Source organism: Girardinichthys multiradiatus, chromosome 8 (assembly GCF_021462225.1).
Source record: "Girardinichthys multiradiatus isolate DD_20200921_A chromosome 8, DD_fGirMul_XY1, whole genome shotgun sequence".
Classification (NCBI taxonomy): Eukaryota; Metazoa; Chordata; class Actinopteri; order Cyprinodontiformes; family Goodeidae; genus Girardinichthys; species Girardinichthys multiradiatus.
This window is the reverse complement of record NC_061801.1, coordinates 19,011,312-19,039,152: the sequence shown is the minus strand read 5'-3', so window position 1 is coordinate 19,039,152 and position 27,841 is coordinate 19,011,312. Positions and strand designations below refer to the sequence as shown.

General features: G+C 39.2%; 1 protein-coding gene and 1 long non-coding RNA gene across 2 annotated transcripts; one reads left to right on the top strand and one right to left on the bottom strand.

Moving 5' to 3' along the window:
• Window positions 1-138: 138 nt before the first annotated feature.
• lman1 (lectin, mannose-binding, 1) lies at window positions 139-16,408 on the bottom strand. The gene is made up of 13 exons (XM_047371944.1): window positions 16,144-16,408; window positions 14,585-14,739; window positions 10,030-10,137; window positions 9,654-9,715; window positions 9,222-9,321; window positions 9,002-9,125; window positions 8,554-8,612; window positions 8,298-8,430; window positions 7,771-7,958; window positions 6,894-6,970; window positions 1,019-1,181; window positions 717-841; window positions 139-638 (listed from the first exon to the last, which is right to left on the bottom strand). The coding sequence occupies exons 1-13, from the start codon at window positions 16,340-16,342 to the stop codon at window positions 602-604; spliced, it is 1,530 nt and encodes a 509-aa protein (XP_047227900.1). The 5' UTR covers window positions 16,343-16,408; the 3' UTR covers window positions 139-601.
• Window positions 16,409-27,035: 10,627 nt separating this feature from the next.
• LOC124872190 lies at window positions 27,036-27,611 on the top strand. Its single transcript, XR_007039211.1, has 3 exons — window positions 27,036-27,083; window positions 27,159-27,427; window positions 27,560-27,611. It is a non-coding gene; the product is annotated as an uncharacterized LOC124872190 (long non-coding RNA).
• The last annotated feature ends 230 nt before the right edge of the window (window positions 27,612-27,841 follow it).

Sequence of the window (27,841 nt, the reverse complement as noted above, 5' to 3'; positions counted from 1 at the left end):
GTAGCAACTTTCTCCTTTTTAAATTAACTTCTGAACCCCTCGAGTATGACCTAGCTCATCTTCACATTATTCATGTAGATTTGTCATGTTCAAATTGTGCGTGCAAGAAAAAGAAAATAAATAGTCACAGACAGCGACTGGTGTTAACGGTTTATGTAAATTGTTCAGTCAGGTTTTTAACTCAACCAGAAGAGAATAATTGAAGCAGATCCTTGATGTACATGTCACTGAAAAGCTGTAGCATTTTATACAAAAATACACACATTTTACATCTTTAGACACAGGTTTTCTTTTTTTTTTTTATCGTGTGTTTAGTTTTATGGAGTGGGAGCGACCCAGATCCCAGATTTCAAACTCTAAGGCTCTGACTGAACAGAAATACTGTAAGGATGTCACATCATGCTGAAAAGTCTCACACTGTCATTCACACACACACACACACACAATTGGCTGACCAAATTAAAACATTTTCTAATAAAAAAAAAAAAGTCTTATTCCACAAAGGCAGTTTTCACATATAATAACTTACAATTGAAAATGATTGAAGAAAAGAAAAACAGACATTCCCTCATACACACAGTTGTTCTATAAACCAGCATCATCAAAAGAACTTCTTAGCTGCTGCTTCCTGTTGACTCCTGCAATAACAGAAACAATTAAATGCTTGTTTGCAGCCATAGGGACAAGTTAAACAAATTATTACTAGAGTTACTTACTTGAACATGATGTAGCAGAAGAATAAGACCGTCTGGATGACAACAAATATCGCGAAATGAACAGTCGATAAGCAGGAAGGCAAGGGAGGCATCTCGGGGCACTTTACAACCTTATCAGCTGGATTCTGAATGTAAAAAAGGGAAGAAACATCAATTTACTAAGTTAAACTGTCCAAATTACATAAGCTCCTTAATTGTATGCATGCACAGAGTTGGTGGATATTGACTCTATTCCTTCATCCAGAGCCTCGTCAGGATTTAAATTGTACAAACCGGCAAAACTGCAAAGCTTTGAAAAGCACCTGAACATTACGTTGCACCAGGTGCTCCACGTCCCTTTTCACCATGTGAAGATTCTCCTTGATGTCGTTGAAGTGCTGGATGGTCTCGTATGCCGCCACGCCGCCTGCATTACCCTGGTGCTGGACCGAACCGATCTGCTTCAGAGACTCATAGAAGGAGTTTCTGCAGAGAAAAAAAACAAAACACATGCACGTCTTATAGAGAGGCTGAACCGTTGGGTTAAACCATCTAAATGCATCCCAAAGGACTGAAAAAGACCAAGCAAAGCCATTATTTGGAAACTTGGTGAACCGTAAACATGCGGTGCGGTTTTGTTTAATTCCAGAAAAAGAAATGGTCCAAAGTTAATCCTTTAATCCCCATTCACTCCTCCATTCATATTCTCAAAGTTCAAAAAACAGAAAATTACCATCTGATAAAAGAGGTCATGATTGCCAAATTAATCCCTTATAAAACATGTTCTTACAACAGATTACAAGGACAGAGGGTTAAGAAACAGAGCAGAAACTATCTGGATTATCTATAATGTATAACAGGCAAACCATGATACTGGACACCAAATTAAAATGTTGATTTTACAAAAGAAAAACTAAATAAAGAGAAATACTTTAGAAATTGTCAATACAATCAACATATTTGTGTTTTAATTATGTGTACCTACTTTCTTTTTTTATTCAAAAAATATTTTTTAGGGCTAGGAAATTCCAAAATAGTCAAGAGTGAAATGTATTTAGGAAGTATTCTTTAAGAATATACACTGCTCAAAAAAATAAAGGGAACACTCAAATAACACATCCTAGATCTGAATGAATGAAATATTCTCATGAATACTTTGTTCTGTATAAAGTTGAATGTGCTGACAACAAAATCACACAAAAATCATCAATGGAAATCAAATTTATTAACCAATGGAGGCCTGGATTTGGAGTCACACACAAAATTAAAGTGGAAAAACACACTACAGGCTGATCCAACTTTGATGTAATGTCCTTAAAACAAGTCAAAATGAGGCTCAGTATTGTGTGTGACCTCCGTGTGCCTCTATGACCTCCCTACAATACCTGGACATGCTCCTGATGAGATGGTGGATGGTCTCCTGAGGGATCTCCTCCCAGACCTGGACTAAAGCATCCGCCAACTCCTGGACAGTCTGTGGTGCAACGTGACGTTGGTGGATGGAGCGAGACATGATGTCCCAGATGTGCTCAATCGGATTCAGGTCTGGGGAACGGGCGGGCCAGTCCATAGCTTCAATGTCTTCATCTTGCAGGAACTGTTGACACACTCCAGCCACATGAGGTCTAGCATTGTCCTGCATTAGGAGGAACCCAGGGCCAACCGCACCAGCATATGGTTTCACAAGAGGTCTGAGGATCTCATCTTGGTACCTAATGACAGTCAGGCTACCTCTGGCGAGCACATGGAGGGGCGTGCGGCCCTCCAAAGAAATGCCAAACCAGTCATGCTGAAGGATGTTGCAGGCAGCAGATCCCTCTCCACGGTGTTTCCAGACTCTGTCACGTCTGTCACATGTGCTCAGTGTGAACCTGCTTTCATTTGTGAAGAGCACAGGGCGCCAGTGGCGAATTTGCCAATCCTGGTGTTCTCTGGCAAATGCCAAGCGTCCTGCACGGTGTTGGGCTGTGAGCACAACCTCCATTTGTGGACGTCGGGCCTTCATACCATCCTCATGGAGTCTGTTTCTAACCGTTTGTGCAGACACATGCACATTTGTGGCCTGCTGGAGGTCATTTTGCAGGGCTCTGGCAGTGTTCCTCCTGTTCCTCCTTCCACAAAGGTGGAGGTAGCGGTTCTGCTGCTGGGTTGATGTCCTCCTACAACCTCCTCCACGTCTCCTGGTGTACTGGCCTGTCTCCTGGTAGCGTCTCCAGGCTCTGGACACTACGCTGACAGACACAACAAACCTTCTTGCCACAGCTCGCATTGATGTGCCATCCTGGATGAGCTGCACTACCTGAGCCACTTGTGTGGGTTGTAGAGTCCATCTCATGCTACCACGAATGTGAAAGCACCACCAACATTCAAAAGTGACCAAAACATCAGCCAGAAAGCATAGGTACTGAGAAGTGGTCTGTGGTCCCCACCTGCAGAACCACTCCTTTATTGAGTGTCTTGCTAATCGCCAAAGATTTCCCCCTGTTGTTTATTTCATTTGCACAACAGCTGTGAAATTGATTGTCAATCAGTGTTGCTTCCTACGTGGACAGTTTCATTTCACAGACGTTTGATTTACTTGGAGTTATATTGTGTTGTTTAAGTGTTTCCTTTATTTTTTTGAGCAGTGTATAAAGGGCTGCACAACATTAGGAAAACATGTGATAATTGTAGTGAAAGTTGCAATAATGACATGGCTTGCAATAAGTAAACTGAAAATTAAAAAGTGGTCATGTCTTTCTGCTTTGTCTTGAGAACAAACATATACCTAATGAGTAGTCTACACAACTGCTGGGAAATGTTTAATAAAATTCAAGATTTTCATCTGTAAAAGAAGATTATATTGAAAAGGTAACTTTAATATAGATGAAGTCTGTTCCTTTTGCATTGAAACAGCTTTGATGGCGGTTCTTAATGAAACTTATGTTGCATTAATCAACAGATGTCAAAACAATTTCAAGTATTGAGAGTCTGAATGATGCATTTGTTGCGGTCCATTGCGATATGCATATTGCGTACACTGATATTGTGATAATGATACATTTGAAATATATTGAGCAGCTTTAATGGCTTTATTCTTGTATTCTCGGGATGATCCCATCTGTTGAAATTAAAATAAAAAGAATACATTTCAGCTCCGGTGTCTTCAAGCCTTAAACAAAAACTTCACATTTGGTGCTGTCCACCACAGCCTTCATGTTACAACCCCAGAAGGTGTAAACATGGCACTGAAAACAGTATGCATTACAGAGGGAAAAGGCCACCGATTTGGCATTTACTGTAAGCAATAAAATCAAAGTATAAGTCCTTATCTTCAACATCAATACTGTTGTTTGAGATGGAAGAGGTGGTATGGTGTAATACTATTTACTCTACAGCTACAATGATGATTATTGTAGCTGTAATGACCGATACACAATGGTTCTCAGATTCATGTCTTCAGCAGCAGAACTGTTCTGGTTGCTCTACCCCCGAGTAGACTGACACACCCAGGAATATCTTTGTTTCTGCACATCAGTACAATAAATTGAAAACACCCATCCACACACAAGCAAACATTTATGCTGACGCTGTGCATTCAAGTTTACTGCCAGTCATGTTAAAAGAACAAAAAACAAGGAAGCATATTCATGTACACATAGACTGACTTGTCAGATACTGGACTGTTAATAAATATGCTGAAATTAATTAAAAAATGGCAGAGTAGTCCCATTCCTAGGACACAATGCTCTTCTTGCTGTTAGAACCAAAGGTTCTTAAATGTTAATTACTGTTCAGTTCAGTGAAGGTGACATCAAGACCGATATTACTCCGACACTTGTGACCTGCCTAAACATTTTGTGGACCAAACTCCTTTAATTATTATAAATCTTTAGAAATACTGATGATACTGATCTGATTTGCATTATTTTTGTCTGGAACATTTATGCCACGCTGTCTTTAGTGGGTTATAAAATAATCCCTAAAAATAATTTTCTTACCACCCATAAAGGACATAGAACAATAATTATACATGCCTACTGCTGTAATTCCTTGCTGATTGAAAAAGAGGTTGTAAATCTGCACTTTCACATTCAATTTCATCTGTATATCAAGTTTAAATGGAGTACAGCATTCTTAGAGGAAACACCTAAGCCTGGATCACATTTCTCGGCAAATTGCCGTTTCTTAAACTTGATTACCAACACGGAGAAAGCAATAAGTTTCCCTTATCATCTTAAAACACGTCTAAGGCGATTATGAAGAAAAAAGTGCGCCTACAAATCAACAGAATTTCCAGCGGCGTAAGTAGGAAGGCCCCGGGGGAGGATTGCTACGACAAAATCAATTTGAGGGGAAACCATGTTTTGCTTGTGTATGACAGATGTATTTAAAGACCACTAATCTGATAAGGACAAAAACGGTGCTAAGATGTGGCCTTTTCTTGCTGAGCCACATGGCCAAGGTCTGAGACAGAGATGACATATAAACAAAATCTAATTTGTGTCACCATAGATGGAAAAAACACACACTTAAGAAAGTAAGTGAGCTTTTTTAAACCCTGCATATAATCTTCATCTCTTGTGATTGACCCATTTATGAGCAGAAAGCCCTCTTTGTATATTTGGAGATGAAGCCTGATCATAAACTGTGTTTAAATGACAGAGTAGGATAAACTGAGAACTTAATCTACGAAGTAATACAGATCAGTCGCTCATATTAGCACATTAGAGGAGGGCAGCTGCAGCCTTTTGCCGGTCTGAACTTATTTACTGTGTCAATCGTAAAGAATCCTAATATGAACTCTCTGTTTAGGTTATAGTGCAAGCCTTGAAGGCATTTATTTTTTGCTTTCTCGTCTATTTAATATTGGTTTTACGTAAAAAGCTTGTGGGGTCATGTTCAGAACATGAATAAATAGAAACAATCCGTTTGTGAGCTATGAATCTGCAGTCGAAGAAAGAGATTCATTCATGTTAAATATCTCCAGAATATCTCCAAAATTCATGCCCTTAATTCTTTATAACCACCATTGTTATAACTTCTGTCTTCATGATGTACAATATCAATTCATTTGATACATTTTAACCCCTTTTTTAAAGCCATTAATGTCGTGTTTTCCACCTAAAAAAATCTAAATAACATAATCATTTAATTAAAACAACCAAAAACACAATGAGATTTTTTCCAATCATATATACACAGATGGAAACATCTGGGAAAATGGGAGGGGCATTATCTGAGTCAAGGAGTGTGGGAAACTGGCAGCAACATTGATTCTTCAAAATTTTTCTTTTAGTGGAAAATCCTGAAAAATCAGATTAATTTCCCTCCTTTCCATTTATGCAAATCAGTAGCTTTACAGTGCATGAAAAAAAATATCTGGAACAAGTGACATTTTTAAGGGGTTCAACACCAGGCAATGAAAATAAAAATAGAAACCACATTGCAGTGGTAGTGATTTTAAAAGCATGCATTTTTAATTCGAGACCTCAGAGCATAAAAAAGCTAGGTGTCATCATGGACACAGAATAACTCGCCACTGCTTTTATTCCTGATGACTAACAGTTTCTACACGGCTCGGAAAGGGGCAAAACATTAAATCAAAAAGCTGTAGCTGATTTCAAATACTGCTGCCAGAGTCCGGACCACAACTAGGAAAACACATTGAAGCAATCCTTAAAATCAAGCCATGCACTGGCTCCTTGTTTGTCAAACGGACAGAATTAAAAATCCTGTTGATGTTCCATGAAGCACTAAATGGTCTTGGACCTCAGCACAGTTCAGAAATGGTGGTCAGGAATGAACCATTTAGACCCCCTCAGGTCATCAGAGACAAATTGTACTACATGCACATTTCCCTCAATGTAATGTCATTTTTTTTAAGCATGACTACTGCATCGCAGACCAGTTACCAAAAAGACATGGCGTGTAAGTGAAGATGATTATCCTAAATCTGCACGTGGCAGGCATGTGCACTGAGAGAGCAGCAGAGTTTCATTAGATGGTGGGCTTGCTGTGGAGGAAGCTGTTACAACGGCTGGATTATCAGGCTGGCCAGCACCTGTGATTTTACAACCATCCGGAGATTAAATATGATTTAGGAGATTTATCTAGAGGGATTTCTCTTGTTTTTCTCAAGGTATCATGGATGTCTCTTTATGCTTGTTGCAAAAACAACTCGTGTTTGAGAATCAGTACTGCACTGCTGGTACTCACCTCAGTTCGTTCAGGTTTCTGAGAAGCTCCTGCTGCGTGGAAATAACAGAGCTCAGCTGTTGACTCGCAGAATCGGGCTGAGAGAAAAGTACTGATTAGTTCTCTGAGGGATAAACACTTCTGTGTTGATGTTGACAAAACGTTCAGCCAGCCTTCATAGTGTTGATCTACTGATTGATGCAGCTCGGCTCAACATTATTCATACCCTGGCAGATTAAGATCTAAAATGATTTTCATTCAACCAAGAAAATTGTTTCTGATAGGAAATGAGACGGACATCTTTCAAAAGATACATATATTCTTTTAAATTGTTCATGTTTGTTTTTTTGATTTGAATAAAAATGGCATGTTAAAAATTATTGATACCCTTCTGAATAATCAAGGGAAAAATATTTATAGTCATTAGAGCAGTCAAACTCTTCCTATATTTGCTGATCAGCTTTATGCATGCTTCCACTGGTATTTTAAATATTTATCTTTGTTGATCAGCTCCAAGTCTTAAAGGTTGAAATGCCTCCTTGTCATCACCCTAATCTTGAGCTCCCTCCACAGATTCTCCATCAGATTTAAGTCAAAGCCTCTGGCTGGGCCACTCCAAAACAATAATGTTACTGAATAATATATTCGGTAAAATTAAAACATCACTTCAAACCTAAATCTACCAGGGGAATGAATAGTTGGTTAATAACTAACTTTGGTGGAACACACCTTAGGAGAAACAGACATGTTTCTGTTTTAAAGCCCAGTTTGCTTTTTTCAGTTAGAAAGTGCTGAAGTAAATTAAACATATAGGTAATAATGATATGATCTCTTATACCTGTATGTCAGAGTAGTCTGTATTCTGTGTGAATCCAAATGTCGGTGCTCAAATGCTCACCTGTCCCGACCCGGCACTTGTCCCCTTCTTGGCAATCTCGTCTGTGATAACTGAAACGTATCGACGCTGCTCATCCAGAATCATAGCGAGCTGCCGGTTGATCTGTTTGATTTCCAGATGGATCCGGTTCTGACCCTCAAACACCTGACGGATCTCGCGATCATTCACACTTTCGTACATATCATCAACTGAAACAGAATCAAATGACCAATAAAAGTAAATCAGTAAAGTTTCAGTAAATGCACCGAGAACCCGATGCGTGTTCCTGTTTTTCTGTACTTAAAATATACTTTAATTTTACCTGGTAGCTGTTTTTTTTGAGGGGTTTTGCTCCTGGATTTTAATATTTTATGTTCAGTTCCTGACAATGTTTAAGTTAACTGATTTTTTTCAGCCTTCTAAGTTTGCATAGTTACAATTTAGATTTTAAGCAAAATGTTTCCTTTATCCAACTGTTTTGATAAAAAAAAAAAGTCAAAAAATATTTTTGACATGCAACTTTCAGATATGATAATATATAAACTAACTTGGCTCTCCTTGGACATTTGGGTGCTCCTTCTGAAACTCCTCTTTCTTTTTATCGAGCTCCTGCTGGAAATTCTGAAATTCCTCCTGGTACTTGTCTTTCTGTTCTTTAGGAATCTCAGAATCAACTGAAGGCTTTGGTGAAAGTCACATGCAAAAGAAAAACAAAAAGAGTGGAATCGGCTGAGGCTGTAAGCTGGTAGTGTGGTAAAGGACAGCTGAAAACACGTATATGAAGATAAAAAGAAATGGGATTACCGGTTGTTGGCCTGGCTCTGTGAGTCTGAACAACAAGAACGACAAAACATCGTGGTCGTCTGATGGAGGCACAAACATTATTTAGGAAAATCACAGTTAACAGTAAAGTACATATTTAATCACAGCAGTCTGTTACAATAAAAAGATAAATACAGACTGAAATAAAAAAAGTGTTTGACGTGAAGGAAACTACTCATTACCATCTCATTTTATATTCATTAGCAAAAAACCAAATAAAATAAAATAAAACAATAAATAATCCGATATAATTCTGAACCCACATTTTTTTTTTTTAAATGCATCTTGTAGTTTAGCTGAATATTTTTCTCTAAAGCTTAGAAAGCAGTCAAAAGCCAGATCTGTGATTGACTGAAAGCCGGGATTCGTGTATTTGATTCGGGTAAAAACAGAAAGGTACAGGTATTTATGACAGGGAGTAGAGTGGTACCTGCTAAACCACCAGTGGCGGCTGAAATGCCAAAGAAGCCTTCAGTCGGAATGATCATGTTTTCCACCTTTGTGCAGAACTCATAGTCTTCTTTGTCTGGAGTGAATCCATTGTTGATAAAAACCTACGGACGAAGATGTAAAAAATATGAAGTGGCTTGCTAGAAAAGTATTCAGACATTCACTGCTTGTGGTTTGTGTATTCCTGTGCATTCTCCTACCGTCAGTGTCTTCCTGTAATATGTTATTTTGGCTCTGATCGGATACGGTTTGTTACGGAAGTCTCTTAAACATGTTCCGAGGGCCTGCGTGTTGCCGTCGCTGAACGAAAACAACATTCAAACAAATTATTTAAAAGCACACCCAGCTAAGGCGAAACTTAAATATTTTTCATAATAAGGGACAATTCAATACAAAGTTCATAAGATAATTGACCAACATTAATGTTTTTGTAAACACTGTGGACTCTAACACAAACTGGAATGGCACAGAAAAAGTGATTTGAAGCTTTCACTTGCCCAAGGGAGATTAGAAAAGATAGAGGATTATTTACTTTCCAAGCAAACATAATCATATTTTCTAATCTCCTTTAAGTTGCTGAAATTTGAGTTGGTGATGTCACCAGAGGGGAACAGGACGAAATGTTGACTTACTTTTGGTGGTCGTAAACAAGGTTGCCATTGTTTCCGACGACCAGTATGGCTGGGTTATTTTTCTAGGATATCAAAGCAAAAAGAGAGAAAACATGTTAATCCTTTTGTTTTCTGATGAGCAGAGGTGGTTTGGCTTGTAGGTAATCTTATTTACAACATATATTCTGCATCTGCTCACTAATAACACTAAATATTAAAAAATACTGAACAGTTTTACATTTGTTTATATGACAAAAACCCCAAATTTGAGGAATATCTGTGATAACAGATCATTTTCCATCGCAGACACAGTTTGATCAAACTGATCCCACCTAGCAATAACTCAAGTCACTCATGAACTTTGAAATATAATTGGAAATTTGAAGATGACACAAACCTTTCCATCATTGTCGAAGGAGTCGAAGAAGACTCCAATGCCGTTCCACGTGTCAGCAGCACCATACACTGGGCCATCGAGGCCTTGCTCGCTGGTGAACCACAATGCCTGTTGGACGAAAAATAAAAAAACGTTAAAGAAATTAAAATTGTATTTATCTTGCTTAACCTGAAAAATGTTAAAGGAGCAGAGCTTTTTAAAAAGGACACAGAAGAATACATAAGATGATGATCATAGAATACAGATTTTAAAGAACTGAAATGATATAAGAAAAATTACAGCTCCTTAGGCCCTGCGCGGTGGCTCTTCATAACTTTGACCCAAAACAATTAAGAGTTAAGAAATATTTTTACATATTAAAAAAAAGGGTAAAAGACGCTACTTTTAGCATTTTTATGTGCTTTTTCATGTTATATGTGGGTAAAATTTCAACAACAGACAACATAATGCTACAAGGAAGTCTTTTTTGTTCAGTTCTTTTATTTTATGTAATTTGATTTTTAGAGGGTGGTAGAGTCACTGCTTTTGTCACATTGGCTCTATTTCAAAATGCATCCCTCTTGTCTTGTCATATAAGTAATGGACCCGGTTTAAGCACGATAGATACAGCTCAACCTGGAGAGCAAACTGGTTGGGAAATGGTCCTTTTAGATTTTTAACTCAACGTGGATTCAGTTAGCAAGTCAAAAACAACAATATGGATGACTAAAATATTAAATCAAAGATTTGCCACATTACACACTAAATTTAATATAATCATTGAGAAAAAACACTGCTTTTATTACGCACTTTGGTCCTTTACAAAATGGAAGAAAAAAAAGCCTTGAAACTTTTTTTTTTTATATATATATATATATATATTTCTAGACCTGGAAAATTATGAAAACAAATTTCACACATTAAGACCGCATATGACCCCTGTTCTTCTTTTATGACGCTAGAATTTCTTATAGTCAAATAATAATAAAATACATCAATTTCAGAAAGAAGAGACTTCAAGGAACCGATTTGCTCTGTCCTAACAGCAGCCAAACAAAATGTCTTGCAGGAGGAACAACAAACCCAGAAGGAGAAAAATCTGACTACCGAGTTCATGAAAACTGTTGATCGCCAATGTTTCTCTGGAGGGATGAGCGGAGAGGAGATGTCCATATGTGGACTGGGTGTTTGTCGATACATAGACAAGACAACAGCTCATACCTGGAATAGGCCAATTTTCAACTTGTTCAGCTCTGATCAGTGACTGACTGACAATCCATATCCAAGTGCTAGTGCGAACAACAGTCTTCAGTGTAAACGTTGTTACAGAGGGAGGAAAACTGAACGTTTGCTACTTTTGCTATCAGTTAGGTGTTTCAAATTCATTTAAGGAGGCGCAGAATCTGTATAAAGCTGTTTTACACAGCTTTATACATTACTGAATTTCATTAGGTTCCATTTTGAGAAAACACAACATCTCCCTTCACTGTTTTGCTGATGATCTTGAAACAGATCTGCCTAGTCCAGCAAATAGTTATGCTTTAGTTAGTTCAGACCAAAACTAAACTGTCTTAATTAAAGATATGCAAACATCGTGTGGATAAAACTACCAAAATCTTAAATACAAAACAGAAAATATGGTCTTTAGTGATTCTACTGTCTGTAACTGTTTCACCCTTCAAAAACAGAATACAGAGCCACCATAATAAACAATGGTCTATTTGAGTATTTGTCCCAACATCCCCTTCTAATTTATTCTTAGCTAGTGAAAATAATTGTACTATTTGGAAAATGGGTTTGTCTTTGGGAGGCTATCATTTGTCAGTTGTGCAGCTGAACGACATCAGTACTAATTTAATTATTCACTCTTGTGTAATAATTAAACAATGAATTTTTCAGTTTCTATGGGTAAGACACACCTTTGAAAACCAGCATCACAAGTTCAAAACACATAATACGGTTGGGCAGAGTCATAAATACCCTGACATGTTGGGTCAGAGAACTGAGACTGATGCTAATGTGCTTGGAAACTTTTGAGGATCTGAATTTCTGAACTTGCCCAATCTGGACACTCTTGGGCGACTTAATGAATCGGAGGTTTTCAGAAACAAATTTAGCTGAACAGTGATAGTGTGTCCGTCTGTACACTTATTGGCATTTGCAGGTAAAGAAAGCTTGGACTACATTTCATGACATAGCAGTAGTTTGATCTCACATAAAAAAAACAAAAGGCAAAATCCAACAGCAGCCATTTTCTGAGTTATGGACATCACTACATATCTACCTTACATGCACTCCTGTCTTTTTAATTTACTGTATCTAAGAGAAGAAAAAAAAACACCCTACCATCACCAACCCGATATGGTCAAATTAAAGGTGTAATTTTTCAGGTTTTTTTTTTTTAACTATGAAAAGATGCCATGGCAATAAAATATTATTTGAAAGCATTTTACACATCCTTACTAGGGTCAATAAGTGCTGAAAGGGCTGTTCATATTATGTTTATGAATGAAAGTGTTTGACTACTCAGCTGCAGTCTCCACTCTAACCGTTTCAGGAACCTGCTGTGACCTGACTTAATAGGACAGCATCCAAAACTGGAATCTGGTGTCACATACAGGTCCTTCTCAAAATATTAGCATATTGTGATAAAGTTAATTATTTTCCATAATGTCATGATGAAAATTTAACATTCATATATTTTAGATTCATTGCACACTAACTGAAATATTTCAGGTCTTTTATTGTCTTAATACGGATGATTGTGGCATACAGTTCATGAAAACCCAAAATTTCTATCTCACAAAATTAGCATATTTCATCCGACCAATAAAAGAAAAGTGTTTTTAATACAAAAAACGTCAACCTTCAAATAATCATGTACAGTTATGCACTCAATACTTGGTCGGGAATCCTTTTGCAGAAATGACTGCTTCAATGCGGCGTGGCATTGAAGCAATCAGCCTGTGGCACTGCTGAGGTCTTATGGAGGCCCAGGATGCTTCAATAGCGGCCTTTAGCTCATCCAGAGTGTTGGGTCTTGAGTCTCTCAACGTTCTCTTCACAATATCCCACAGATTCTCTATGGGGTTCAGGTCAGGAGAGTTGGCAGGCCAATTGAGCACAGTGATACCATGGTCAGTAAACCATTTACCAGTGGTTTTGGCACTGTGAGCAGGTGCCAGGTCGTGCTGAAAAATGAAATCTTAATCTCCATAAAGCTTTTCAGCAGATGGAAGCATGAAGTGCTCCAAAATCTCCTGATAGCTAGCTGCATTGACCCTGCCCTTGATAAAACACAGTGGACCAACACCAGCAGCTGACACGGCACCCCAGACCATCACTGACTGTGGGTACTTGACACTGGACTTCTGGCATTTTGGCATTTCCTTCTCCCCAGTCTTCCTCCAGACTCTGGCACCTTGATTTCCGAATGACATGCAGAATTTGCTTTCATTCGAAAAAAGTACTTTGGACCACTGAGCAACAGTCCAGTGCTGCTTCTCTGTAGCCCAGGTCAGGCGCTTCTGCCGCTGTTTCTGGTTCAAAAGTGGCTTGACCTGGGGAATGCGGCACCTGTAGCCCATTTCCTGCACACGCCTGTGCACGGTGGCTCTGGATGTTTCTACTCCAGACTCAGTCCACTGCTTCCGCAGGTCCCCCAAGGTCTGGAATCGGCCCTTCTCCACAATCTTCCTCAGGGTCCGGTCACCTCTTCTCGTTGTGCAGCGTTTTCTGCCGCACTTTTTCCTTCCCACAGACTTCCCACTGAGGTGCCTTGATACAGCACTCTGGGAACAGCCTATTCGTTCAGAAATTTCTTTCTGTGTCTTACCCTCTTGCTTGAGGGTGTCAATAGTGGCCTTCTGGACAGCAGTCAGGTCGGCAGTCTTACCCATGATTGGGGTTTTGAGTGATGAACCAGGCTGGGAGTTTTAAAGGCCTCAGGAATCTTTTGTAGGTGTTTAGAGTTAACTCGTTGATTCAGATGATTAGGTTCATAGATCGTTTAGAGACCCTTTTAATGATATGCTAATTTTGTGAGATAGGAATTTTGGGTTTTCATGAGCTGTATGCCAAAATCATCCGTATTAAGACAATAAAAGACCTGAAATATTTCAGTTAGTGTGCAATGAATCTAAAATATATGAATGTTAAATTTTCATCATGACATTATGGAAAATAATTAACTTTATCACAATATGCTAATATTTTGAGAAGGACCTGTAATGCACCAAGATGCAGTTCCTATGGATGTATCGCTGGAACATGTAGTCTGATCTGAGCTATTCTACACTTTAATAACTTGCCTACCTATTAAATCAAATTCTGATTAACAATATTGTTTATTGTTTTACACTGTAAAAGAAGCATCGTTGTGTCAAGCTTCAGATAACTAAGAAAACAATGAAGATCCACACAGAATCGCCTCAGCCAGCAGACTGTTAAGCAACACCTCTCACTACTGTTCTACTATGCCAACCTGAAGGAAAATCTTGACATGATTTTCCCAAGGAGTGAACTTGGCTGCCTTGTCTGTATTATCACGACACACCAAGAAATCAAACACGCTTACCAAACCGTCCGCTCCCATCCTGCCTCTTCCCGATACCCTAAAGGTCACCTCAGCCTCCCAGTGCTCAAAGCTGACCTTGTTTTTCGTCCACACAGAGCCCCTCTGACTCCTGAGAGACGGGGTAATGCGCACCTGGTCAGCACTTGGAATAGCATCTGGAATCAAGATGAGAGATAGTGAGTGTTAGAACATAATTAACAACCCACCAATGTCAGCAGTGGTGTGCCACAAGGCTCACAACTGGGGCTCATCTTATTCATAATCTTCTTTCATCCATAAAGCAATGTTTTCAGAAAATGTGGCATTCATTTCCACTGCGACACCCAGATCTACCTCTTGTGCTTTTTGTTGTTACGGAATCTATACTCTGGCAGTTTTCAAATTTCCTATGGATACTTCAATTTTCCATCACTCCCCTTCAGGTCAGGAGTCCAAGTACCACCAAGGACAGCAACTTGTCTTTTACAGCATGTATCATTAATATCTCCCATGTCATTCCCAATCGCTCCCACTTTCTTATAATACCACTGACAGTCAACAGTGGAATATTTAGGAGCAAGGACATTTAACAACTGGACTTGTTGCACAGGCGGCATCCTATCACAGCACCACGCTGGAATGCACTGAGCTCCCGAGAATGACCCATTCTTTCACAAATGTTTGTAGAAACAGTCTGCATGCTAGGTGCTGGATTTTACACACCAGTGGCCATGGAAGTGATTGGAAAACCTGATTTCAATTATTTGGATGAGTGAATAATAATGGCAATATAGTGTACCTTAGCATTATCATTGTGTAATTGAAGTTTTGACTTTTTAACGGTCCACTTGATGTTAGAAGGTACATCTTCTGCAGATTTGTTTGCAATCTAGCTCGTATCATTTGTCACTGTGACTTGACCCTTGGAGTTATGAGTTTGGACGTGTGGAGTTTGCACTCTGCAAACCTTAGGGCCAGTTTTTACAACCGAAAAGATAAATGTAAGATTAGGAGGAAGAGTCAATAAAGGATTGTTTGTTTAACAGCTAGTAATGACAAATATTTAAGTTTTTGCTTTATACAGAGCAAATTTGCAGCATTCAGCATCTAAATTGTAAATTTAGGCACTTAAACTAAAGTAAAAATAATAAAGCAATTCATTTATAGCCCTTAATCAAAGCTGACTTATTGGAAAGGGAGTGTGATCCCCTGCAGCTGGACCCCTCACTGTGTGATGTCCAAGGGTCTGTTTCTGTTACAGAGGCGTTCATGGCAACGTTTCTTGTCTGCAGACGCTGTGGCATCAGTCAGGACCTTGAACTAAAATTAAAAAACCAAAGCACTTGTCAGTGACTTTCTGCGACTCTTAAAATGACACTAGTGTGCTAAGATCCATTCCAGCATGTTCTGCTGCAGGTTGGCAGCAAAACAGCATCGCCTTTGAGCACCTCAAGCGGAAACCGCTGCAAACAACACAGTCTCCGGTTGTCGCCGTCCCATTGTCATTGTCATGGACTTCAAACAAAAAAACCTTTTCCTAACTAGTGTTCCGTGATGTTGACATCTGGATACAAACTTACTTCCACTGTGGATCCAAAACGGGATACTGCCATCGGACTGAGACAGGTGCGGTCCTTTGAAGCTGTACTTGTACTCAAAGCGGCGGTGAGGAGACTCCTCCGAGGTCGAACCTTCAGCGGCGACGTTGGCGAGACTGCGGTGAAATATAACAGCTGTGAGAAAACTTAATATGAACACTCGAGCGTTGCACACCGCCATGTTTCTGTCTCACTGCTGACGTAGCGCTCAATCCGACAGCACGACGGGCTGCGCGTTGGGCCAACAGGGCGTTTTCTCATTGGTTGGTTTTCGGCTGCTTTTTTTTTTTTTTTTTCTCCTTCCTCCTCCTCCTCCTCTTCCTCCTCCTTGTCTCGCTTACTGACTGACTCAACGGTGGGAATTCCGACTCTTTTCTGAGATTCACATCATTTGGCTCAGTTTAGCAAAAAGAAGCCGGCTCTTTCTGCTCTCGATCTTCGTTCAGATCTACTTCCAGCTTTTAAACAGGCTAATATTTAATTAGTATGTGTGCACATGGGCGTAACATTGGGTCTCCCGGTGTTCATTGTTTATTTATTGAATCATTTACTTCTGTAAAAGGCTAATTTGGCGTTCCTGTTTTTGAAATTCATTCTAATGCCTTTACTGTGATTTACTTAACTTTTCTGTTTTCTTTGTATCTACTTTGCAGCTTTTCTGTTCCACATCTGCTCAGCAATTTATAAAAGGCTTACGTTTAACCAAATATTTAACATTATTAGAGGACCTTCATATTCAAGAATGTTGCATCATTGTGTTTTGGGGGCCAGGAATGGATTAATTATATTTCAATTTATTTTAATGAGGAAAATGGATTCCACATATAAATAATTACAGTTAAGAGCTCCATCATAGAGCAAATTAATTTATAAAGCAGAGGCACCACCAGGGACGTTTTTAGGGTCTGAACCACTGGGGGCTTTAGCCCAGGCACTAAATAGTTTAAATTTCCCAGTTTATAAGTCACTTAAAAATAAAGTAAGCCAAGCCAACTTTATTCATAAAGCACTTTAAAAACAGCAGGTACTGATCAAAGTGCTGAACAACAAGAATGATTACAATAAATGAACTAAAAAGAGATTTTAAAACAAATAAAATTATAGAAATAAAATCCAAGTCAAAGTAGCAATTAGAAAATACAACATAAATAGGAAAAAATAAAATGAAATAAAATCAATTACAAACACCAAGGAGAAAAGGTGGGAGCAGATTTAAAAATGGCTACTGAACAGGCTTTTCTAATTTGCAGCGGCAAAGTTTGGGGGCTGCAACGACAAGAGCCCGATCTCCCCTGAGCTTCCGTCATGTCCTTGGCACCTCCAGCAACAGCTGATCGGCTGATCTGACTAACCGAGAAGGGGAGTAAAGGTGCAGTAGCTCAGAGAGGTAGGGAGGGGCAAGACCATTTAAAGCCTTAAAACAAATAAAAGAGTTTTAAAATGAACTCTAAAATGGACAGGCAGCCAGTGCAGAGAGGATAAAACGGGAGGAATATGCTCTGTCCACCGTGTTCCAACTAAAAGCTGTGCAGCTAAAAGTTTTGCATCAACTGAAGACGTGATAAGGATGCCCTACTAATTCCAAGGAACAAAAAGTTACAGTAATCCAAACAGGCTGTCACAAAGGCATGGATTACTGTTTTAAAACCATCTTTTGACAGGATACTTTTCATTTTGGTCAATTGCCTCAAGTGAAAATAAGTTACATTTTACTACTGCACTGATCTGCCCATCCAGTCTAAAATCACTATCCTTTTTAAAACCAGGGTTTGTAAGAACGAGTTTTCTATAATTTGCCCGACAGCCAATGTCTACACAAGAAAACAAAAAATCATCTCTTCAGTCTTTTTTTCATTAAAATGTAAAAAGTTAAAAGCCATCCAAGCTTTTAATTCATTGAGACATTCATTTAAATCTTGCACACAGAAGCTATTGTCCTGCCTTAGGGTAAGTAACACAGGTTACCAGCTCTCTGCCTTGGCTGGGTTTTTATTGAATGTAAATTACTGTGAATCAAATTAAAAAGCTTCATAAAAATGTTACTCAGTTTTATTTTTTGTTAGTAGTTAAAGTGAAGGTTGAAGGGAAACACTTTACAACTGATGAAAAAAAATAAATTTGACTGAAGCAGATAATGACACATTTTGTGATATTTAGAAAAATGTTTTTGCTCAGTCTGTTCTTAAACTCAGAGAAAATATGTTTACTGCACATGGCTCAAATAAATGTGCTTCTTTTCTCATCTACATAAATGACCTTTTTATCACTCTCTCCCATCCCTAAGGCTCCATTGTCATAATTCTTACATTTCTAAAAAGAAAACTGGTATAAAATTTTGTCAAATGATAAGATCATAAAAACACATTTATTTATTTTAATAATACAGTCAGCCCTCCAAACATTTAATTAAAATATGTTCATTTTTTCATGAACCTGTTCTCTTTTACTGCCATCTTTCCAGCACTTTATTCCACTTAACCTTTGGTTCTCCATTGAGAAAGTGAGCCACTAGTTCAGTGTTTAGTATTAAGCACTTTCCGTAGAGAAAAAGGTGTTTAAAATAGAACCTCATCCCGGACCTTTCTTTGTTCTCATCTTTTGTCCTGTTATTAGTACTAATATTATAGTTATTAATAAATGCATACATAAAGTGGTATGTGTGTATTACCTTGAGTAAAACTGCATCCTTGTTTTATGAGTTTAGTTTATATAAAATTACATATTCCATGTATTATTCAGAAAAATTAAACTGTTAACTAATTAATGGTCCACCTGTGATTAATTGCTAGAAGTTATTTATATTAATTCTGCATTTTTAAACAGCCCCAGGCTTTATGTTCAGAATCAGCACATAATATATGAAAGAGGGAGGCTCACTGCTGCTCTTTCTACTGTCTTTTTGGCACCAGGAGATATTTTCCTGCTTTCTTGAACAACACCTGTTTCTGTATGCATGTAGAACTGGACTATAGGACCGTCTGCACCAATGATATGCAATGTGATGATCTGAAGGACCTTTTAATGTGTTTAGTAACTTAAATGCTATGATTTTGACTGAAGTAAAGGACCAGATATTTTTCACATCATGATGCAAATCCAGCTAGAAGCTCACAGAGAGGGTTGCTACTGTTTTCTATCAGCATAGCTCAGGTGAAAGTCCCTCTGCTCGCCGTCCCTCATCATGACCCTGATGATGCTCATTGGTGGACCTCCACCTCATGGCTTGCTGGGTGAATAAGTGATTAGCGTTAGCTTACAATTAGCCCATTCTGAGCCAGCATTCAGGTTTTACTGCTAACTTCAGCCTGGGTTAATCCGCTCTGCTTCCACCTGTTCCTGGGCGCACACACCCACCAGGCTCCCACTCTGGTTGGCTCCGCGGCTGCTCTGAAATGAGCCATCTCCCTTGTAGCCCCTATTTGATGCGCTCAGTGTAACTTTTAGGGTAATTAACGAGGCAGGCCGACGGTTCTGGACTAAACAGCCATTCTGGACTCCTCTAGAATTGACAAATTCCGCCTGTGTGCGTATTGCGCAGTTGTGGTGTGCGCAAATAACGACTTTTTGTCTTCTTTTCCTTTTGACTCATTGTCAGCTTAGGTGGAGCGGGTAGTAATTATATGGAACATGATAGAAACAAATCTGATTGTTTTTTAATTAAAAATGTGAAGTCTGTCATTTTGGGTCTTAATGCATCTTTTTAACAGAACTCCTAAATGTTTTCTTTCGTGAGATTCGGGGCTGTTCTGAAAACATTTGGAGCTTTAGCCCCAGAGGTGCAGGTGACAGGTCTAACAAAGCACCTGGGTACCACTGTATTACATGCACCGGCATTTAGTGTGTGTCGGCAAACGTGTGCGAGCGGCATAGAGAACACTAATCATCAGCTAACTTAACAATAGTCCTACGTATGTACAGTGGTGGATCTAGAAAATTTTACATGCGGGGGCAAAGGAAGCGCAAAAGGTCTAGGCAGGGAGGCAATGCTACACCTCTTCATTGAAGGTTATTGATCTAAAAAAAACAACATATAGTGACAATTAGAATGATCTAATACCGTTTTCACTGCGTTTCTCTGTTGTAGGAGTTGCTTTTATTTTAACATAAAATTTTAATACTGCATCTATAAAGCCTGGATTATCTAACTTCATATACAACCTGTAGACTAGTGCAGATATGTTATTCGTTGAAACATCTAATATCTCTGGAATTTATACAGAGAATAAAAACATACCAAGTGGTCCAGCTGGATTCCCTGACTCTGTGCCTTCGTTCTGTCCTTCATCAGTTTCCTGTCTTCTTTCTCTCTGAAATCTTCTCATCTTCACCGCTTATGCTAACATAATTTTCCTCATCTTCACTCATTTCTTCACCTGTGGCCTCCTTCACCAATACTCCTTCCTCAAATCTCACAGTCTCTTCTTCCTTCTAATCCCTCACTCTTTGCCAAAGAAACTGGAAAGGATTGGCCCACTTATTACCTACAAGAAGTCTATTGCAATATGAAACCAGAAATGATCACATTGCCACAGGTCACACAAGCAGTTATATTTAGAAATCTTATTCTCATGGCAGTCAATTTATTTCCGATCTGACCAAGCGGATGTAACGTGGTTTAATTTTGCCTCATTGCCGTAACAGAGCCTTCAGTAAAACTGCAGCCTCTAAAAAAAGCAAACCTGAAAAAATTTTTCACGGCTAAACTGTTCATTTAACGCTATCATGCTTATTGTAAGCTAAACTAACAAGGGAAATGCTAATGCTCTTACAAATCACACTGGAGTGAGACACTGTCGTCAAATAGTTAATAAATGTATCACGCCGTGAAGGTAATCACTTCAGCAGATCTTTCATTTATTGCAAACTTGAGTTGCCTTTACTGACTTTAACTGTAGAAATGTGGACAGCTCAGTTGCTCCACTCTGCTTGGCTGCAGACTCATTAATAGGCTTGTGACTTTACGCAGGTGCGGCCGCGGAGGGATAGGCAGACGGTGTTTGATGAAGGGCTATAACTAAGTTTTTCAGGTACCTCAGATTATATCTACAATTATATATTTTGGGTAAATAAATGTTTAATTTGAAGGTTGTGGGAGGCTTTTGGACAAACAAGTGATTAGTAATTACAAGTTTTAAGGACATAAAAGTAGGGGGGCAGCTTGTTACCCCCTTGCCCCCTTGTAGATCCGCCTCTGCATATATATTAACCTCATTTTGATTTTTGCTATTTTTACAAGAGTTTTTTGTCGACAAACAGTGAGAAATTGTTGTCTATCCACTTTTTTGAAAGTACAGCCACTTTCACCAGCGACTGAATCAAAAGTACAGGAAACAGTAAACTCTTGGCACTCTTGGTGGAGAAAGTGGGTTGGTGAAGACCACTTTTTGGGAGGAGAAGGGGGGTTACATTTCCAGATGATGGTGCTATTTTGCTGGCAAAAGAAAAAAAAAAAAGAAAGAAAATCAACAAGTTATTCATGCAGGATATATTTATATACAAGAATGATGTTATTTTATTGGAGGGTTATACTGACTGGATCAGATTTTTTTGCTCTTGTGTTTTTTTGTTCAGTAATGTTACAGTTAGTCATGTGACATCCACAGTACTTTTTTACTATAATCTTACCAATCTTTTGGCATTTGTTGACAGATTTTGCCAGTGGCGATTCTAGACCAAATTTACCAGGGGGGCCAGAGTGGGGCCAGTGTTCTTCCATGGGGACACAGAACAACAGAATAAAACCAAAAGAAAACAGGCAATATTTATCTTTTCATATATTAAGTGAGCCACAGAGCCACTTGCAACTATGGAGCTGCAGGTTGCAGATCTCTGATCTAGCAGATGAAAACTGTTATCCTTTCTCAATACGGCTGAAGCTAAAAGTGCAACACCTTAATTTTTAACTCATTGTTAAAGTAAAACTGTAAAGGTAAAAAGTTATATTGGATCAATCAGTTACGGTTCATGTGCCGGCGCATATCATCATAAGAAATTGAATTAGTGTTATGTCTTCAATACAGAGGCCATATAAGGGATATAAGGGGCCAGGACCGGTCTACAGGGGCACTGGCCTCGGTTGGCCCCTGTATAGTACTGCCCATGGATCACCTTAGCCTTGCTTTATTAGGTAAACAAATATATTTTTGACATAGCACTGAAATTAGATATATGCTTACATTTTATAAAAACACAACTTTATTTCTCACTGTCTGCCATTAAATTAGACTAAACATTTCCTGTTTTAGGTCCCTTAGGATTACTAAAAATGTGCTATATGACAAATGTCAGAATAATGTAGAAGATTTATTTTTAAACACTTTTCAATTCATAGGTGTATATACATTGCCATAATATTTGGTATTACTGCCTATTAAACTGTATGACTTGGGTCAAACGTTTTGGGTATATCTCCACAAGCTTCGCACAAAATAGTTTGCTTGAATTTTGACTCAGTCTTCCTGACAGAACTAATGTAAATGAGCCAGGTGTGTAGGCTGCCTTGCTAGCACACATCGTTTCAGCTCTGACCACAAATTCTCTATGGGATTTAATTCAGGGCTTTGTGATGGCCACTCCAAAACAATTACTTTTGTCTCCTTAAGCTACTTTGCAACAAATTTTGAAGTAGAGCTATTGTCTATTTGGACGACCCATTTGTAATGAAGATGACAAGATTTCTGGCTAATGTCAGACATTGGTTCAATACTTCAACATAATATTCTTTCCTCATGTCATCTATATTTTAAGCGCACAAGTCCCTCCTGCAGCAAAACACCCATACAACAAACTTTTCTCATCTCTCAAAAACATAATTTCTTTGTCACTGAGTGCATTTGCAAATTGTAATGTGGCTTTTCATGTTGCTAGTTGAGTATTGGCTTCTTCATGGTCTTTTACGTTTGTTCTGGGCTTGATACACATATTTCACACCAAAATACATTCATCCTTGGGAGAGAAGAACCTGTCTCCTTCCTGAAATGTATGATGGACAGACATTCCCCATGCTGTTTATACATGCAAATAATTGTTTGAGAAGATGGGGGTGGCACCTTCAGGCATCTGGAAACATACTCAAGGATAAATCAGATTTATGAGGATCTATGTCTTTTCCTGATTTATGGGGCGATGTCCTTTGATTTTCCCATGATATCACAAAAGGAAACAGACTTCTTGAGGAGTTGCCTTGAAAATCATCCATAGATGGGCTTCCATTTAGCTCAATTGCTGTGAATCAACCTATCAGAAGCTGACAAAGCCATAACATTATCAATCGGGCTTTCCCAAATTATTTTGTCAGGAACTGTTACATATGCATTAAACCTTTTTAACATTACTATAACAAGCTAGTAACATTAACATCTGGAGACAGAAGTCACAAAACAGTAGAAAAGGTAGCAAGAAAATAACTTGTAGACGTAAATATTTTAATAAATGAATATATAGTAAAATATTTTATACAATGCTAACACAGCTAAGCAAGTATTGAACATGAAATGCTAAACCCACTGTACAAATAAACGTTAAAATGCTAAACTAAGATAAATATATATCTTAAACATTATAAAACAATTTTTCACTTTTCTAGGTAAACAGGTGTTCAAACCTGATTTAAAGGGGCAGCACATCTCAGGCCCCATGTTCCAGAGCTGTGGAGTTTAGAAACCTAATGGTACCTCCAGTTGATTAGTTCTGGTCCAGGGGACCCTGAATTAAGAGATCTGAAATGAACCTAAGGGAAACTACATGGCTAATACCTGACTTAACATAGAACAAAGGCTAACATACAGTGCCAAAAGTAATAAGTAAGTACAGGGAAGTCAGTCACATCAAGTATTGAAAACTTGATATTTAGTCACTGGTAATTCTGGCTAACATCTTACTGTTTACAAAATCTAAAAAAAAGATGTTAAACTCAGAAACAAACAAAAAAGATGCTTTCAGGTGGAACTTCACTGTGTTCATCAACTTGAGTAAATCAGCTCACTGAAGCAGTTTGGTTGCAACCATTACATCCCTTTTAAGGCAGGTTTTACTGAAAGAGGCCTGTATTGTAAAACCAGGTTGCAAAACACATAAAACCAGTGTTTCCTAACGCTGGTCCTTGGGGCTCTCTCCTGCATGTTTTGGATATTTCACCATAACCAATTCAAACAAAACTACTGTCTGAAAAGGTGAAATAGTTTATTCCTCTTGAAAGTGGACTTCTGTCACAGGGAACTCTGCAGGACAATTTGCCATGAAGATCAAGGGTAGGAAGCCTTGCCTCATAGAGGTAAACTAGGAAAGCATTGAAAATTTTCACTTTTATAAGATGAAAGGTAACCTAGGGTATATGAATACATCAGTTTAAGGAGGCTACAATTCTATGTCTAAATGTGATGTTATGCTGAACAAAACATCAAAAACCTAGTTTAACGCTGACCAAATATGGGGCCGTGCAACAGAAGGCTTGAATGGGGAAAAAAATATTGGTATATCAGGAGCAGTAATTCAACTAGTTGGTAACATGACCAAGCACAAATAAAGCATCATTGCATGCATCCCTAGCATTCACCCGAGAAATTCTATATTATACCTTCTTAAAATACTCCAGGAGTATGGAGTCGGGGGCCCTTTATTAGGGGCCATCCGGTCTCTGTACAAGCGGAGCATGAATTTGGTCCGCATTGCCGGCAATAAGTCGGACCTGTTCCCAGCACATATTGGACTCCGCCAGGTCTGCCCTTTGTCACTTGTCCTGTTCATAACTTTTATGGACAGGATTTCCAGGTGCAGCCAAGGGCCGGAGGGGGTCTGGTTTGGGGAACAGTGGATTTCGTCTCTTCTTTTTGCGGATGATGTGGTCCTGTTGGCCCCCTCTAGCCAAGACCTACAGCATGTGCTGGGGCGGTTCGCAGCCGAGTGTGAAGTGGCTGGGATGAAGATCAGCTCCTCCAAGTCCGAGGCCATGGTTTTCGACCGGAAAAGGGTGGTTTATCCTCTGAGGGGAGTTCCAGCTTCAAGTGGAGGAGTTCAAGTATCTTGGGGTCTTGTTCACGAGTGAGGGGCGGTGCGGCTGCCGCAGTAATGAGGACACTGTGCTGGTCCGTTGTGGTGAAGAGAGAGCTGAGCCGAAAAGCGAAGCTCTCGATTTACCGGTCGGTCTACGTTCCTACCCTCACCTATGACCATAAACTTTGGGTCATGACCGAAAAAACGAGATCCCGGATACAAGCGGCTGAAATGAGCTTCCTCTGTAGGCTGGCCGGCACTCCCTTAGAGATAGGGTGAGGAGCTCCGGGAGGGGCTCGGAGTAGAGCCACTGCTCCTCCACATTGAGAGGAGCCAGTTGAGGTGGCTCGGGCATCTATACTGGATGCCTCCTGAACGCCTTCCTCGGGAGGTGTTCCAGGCACGTCCCACCGGGAGGAGGCCCAGGGGATGGCCCAGGACACGCTGGAGGGACTATGTCTCTCAGCCGGCCTGGGAACGCCTTGGGCTTTAAAAATAATCTAAAATATCTAAAAATGAAAAAGAACCAACTAACGATTTTGAATAATGTATTTAAATACAGATATATAATAACACATGCAGGCTTGAGCAGGGTTTTTTTTGTTTTTTTCGTTGAATAATTGCATTGAATTTCCACATCAGAATGACATTAAAATTACCAGTAATATGTCTTTAGATCTATTTTTATGCTGATAAAGTTGTGATTTTTTCCACACAATTTTCCCCAAATGCCAACATCCCATAGAAGGAAACATATCCATCATCGTTTTGCAAAAGTTAGTTTTTCTTTATTTTAAAACCTAAAAATAGAGACAAAATTGTGTTTTTTTTAGAAAAAAGGAAGACAAATTACTCATGGTAGATATTTATTAAAAATTATAAGTTGTCTTTTGTCAAAATGTCGTATAACATTTAAAGCTCTAAACAAGTTTTATTTAGCTGGACTGAGGGCAATGATGGCTCTTTGGATTGTAAAGGTTGCAGGCCCCTGCTCCAAACAAATAGGGGAACCACCTTTTTGCACCGAGAGACGTGGGGTACTCTAGATAAGCCAGTTCTGTATTTTCCTTTATATTAGATTTTCCAACAACAAAACACTAACCCATGCACCAAAAGCAAGTCAAAGGTTTTGCTGGCCCAGATTCCACCTGAACCTGCTGACATTTTGGTCATCTAATAAACTGGAACACCAAATCAATCCAGTCCAAATTGACAGTTTTCTTTTTTGGGGGAATTTGGGGATTATCCAACGTTCATAATGCAAATCAAATCAAGAAGAATTGAGCAATTGTCAAGCTAAGGGATGCTTAAACTTAGCCAGGTTCTGCTTAAGGTTTCTTCCTGTTAAAAGGAAGTTTCTCTCCACTGTCGCTTCATTGTGATGAGGAAATGCTGTGAAGTCAATGACTCAATGCTATTGACTGGCCTTCCTTAAATATACAGCTATTCAATTAAATTCAGTTTTATTTATTTAGCGCCAATTCACAACACATGTCGTCTCAAGGCACTTCACAAAGGGTTTGGAATGGTGTGGGGTTGTTGGGGAGGTTAGAATAAACTACTGAGTTTGGCCATTTTAGAATGGCCTATGTGTAGGGGCACTAAGTAAAATAAACTGATAAAGTTTGTCTTTCTAGAGCCCACTGATGGCCATTGTTATACTAAAAACTACAAGGATTGGGGGTACCTCTCTCTGTCAGACTGATTACAACCATTGGAAAAGAGAAGGGGTCACACAGGTAGCAGAATCGGAGGGTGTTGTCAGGATCTGTGCTTTGTCTGTTTGTTTGGTGCTGTTACTGTGCTTAGCCCCTAGATGGCGTGGAACCTGGAGGAGAGGTGACAGGTGTTCTTCATTCCCTTGATTACCTACTGAGGAGTATATTAGGAGGAGGCTGCCAGCAACTCACTGCCAGTGTTGTCCCTTAGTGGTACAGCTCAAGCCACATTACCTTGTCTTGTTCTTGCATTGAACTTTTCGTAATTTGAATTTTGTTACCCTGCAGGATTACCAGAACCTGACCTTGCCTTGTCATGTGGAACTCTGCCTGGATTAACAACTTCTGGAAAGAAGCTATCCAGCTCCATGAGCAAAAACTCTAACCACTCGTTACTTCATTGGACCTCACCGGTTGGCAGCCTCCTGAATTCTTCGCTCCTTGGATTACCACTCAAGAACCCTGTCCACCCTCCTCCTTCCACTGCACTAACTTCTGAAACCCTGGACCGTCTTATCATTCTGGCACACCATTATCCACCATCATCTACCTCACAGGTAAACAACTATTTGGTCTCTCTGTTCCTCCACCCTCTGGCGGATCATTCCATCATCCCAGTAATGCTGAATTATTATTCTTTAGTTTTTGACCCTGAGTATTCCCTGCTTACCATCCTGTTTATTTTACAGTTGGTTTCCCGGTTCCAGTTTCCCTGCCCACGTCCCTACACTGTAAATAAACTCTTCACCGAAAAACGTTGTCTCCTGAATTGCTTTCTGCATGTGGGTCAAATCCGTTAAAACCAATATGACAGGTGTGCTTGCACATTGACCGTAACTGAGCTGGTTTAGGCCAAACCTGACTTCCCCCTTACCCCATCCAACAGGGAGGGAGGAAGGCAGAGGTAAAAATAATTAGCGAGTGTTTCCTGTTGCATTGTGTGAAAGGTGGGTAACTTTAAAATGGGGTAA

What these genes read in the sequence shown, in the direction of transcription:
- lman1 (XM_047371944.1), bottom strand. Translation starts at nt 16,342, where the DNA reads ATGGCGGTGTGCAACGCTCGAGTGTTCATATTAAGTTTTCTCACAGCT. An exon ending in AGAAACCTGAACGAACTGAG is followed by an intron (nt 1,182 to 6,893) that starts GTGAGTACCAGC and finishes TTTTCTCTGCAG; the next exon opens with AAACTCCTTCTATGAGTCTC. An exon ending in TTCTGCTACATCATGTTCAA is followed by an intron (nt 639 to 716) that starts GTAAGTAACTCT and finishes CTGTTATTGCAG; the next exon opens with GAGTCAACAGGAAGCAGCAG.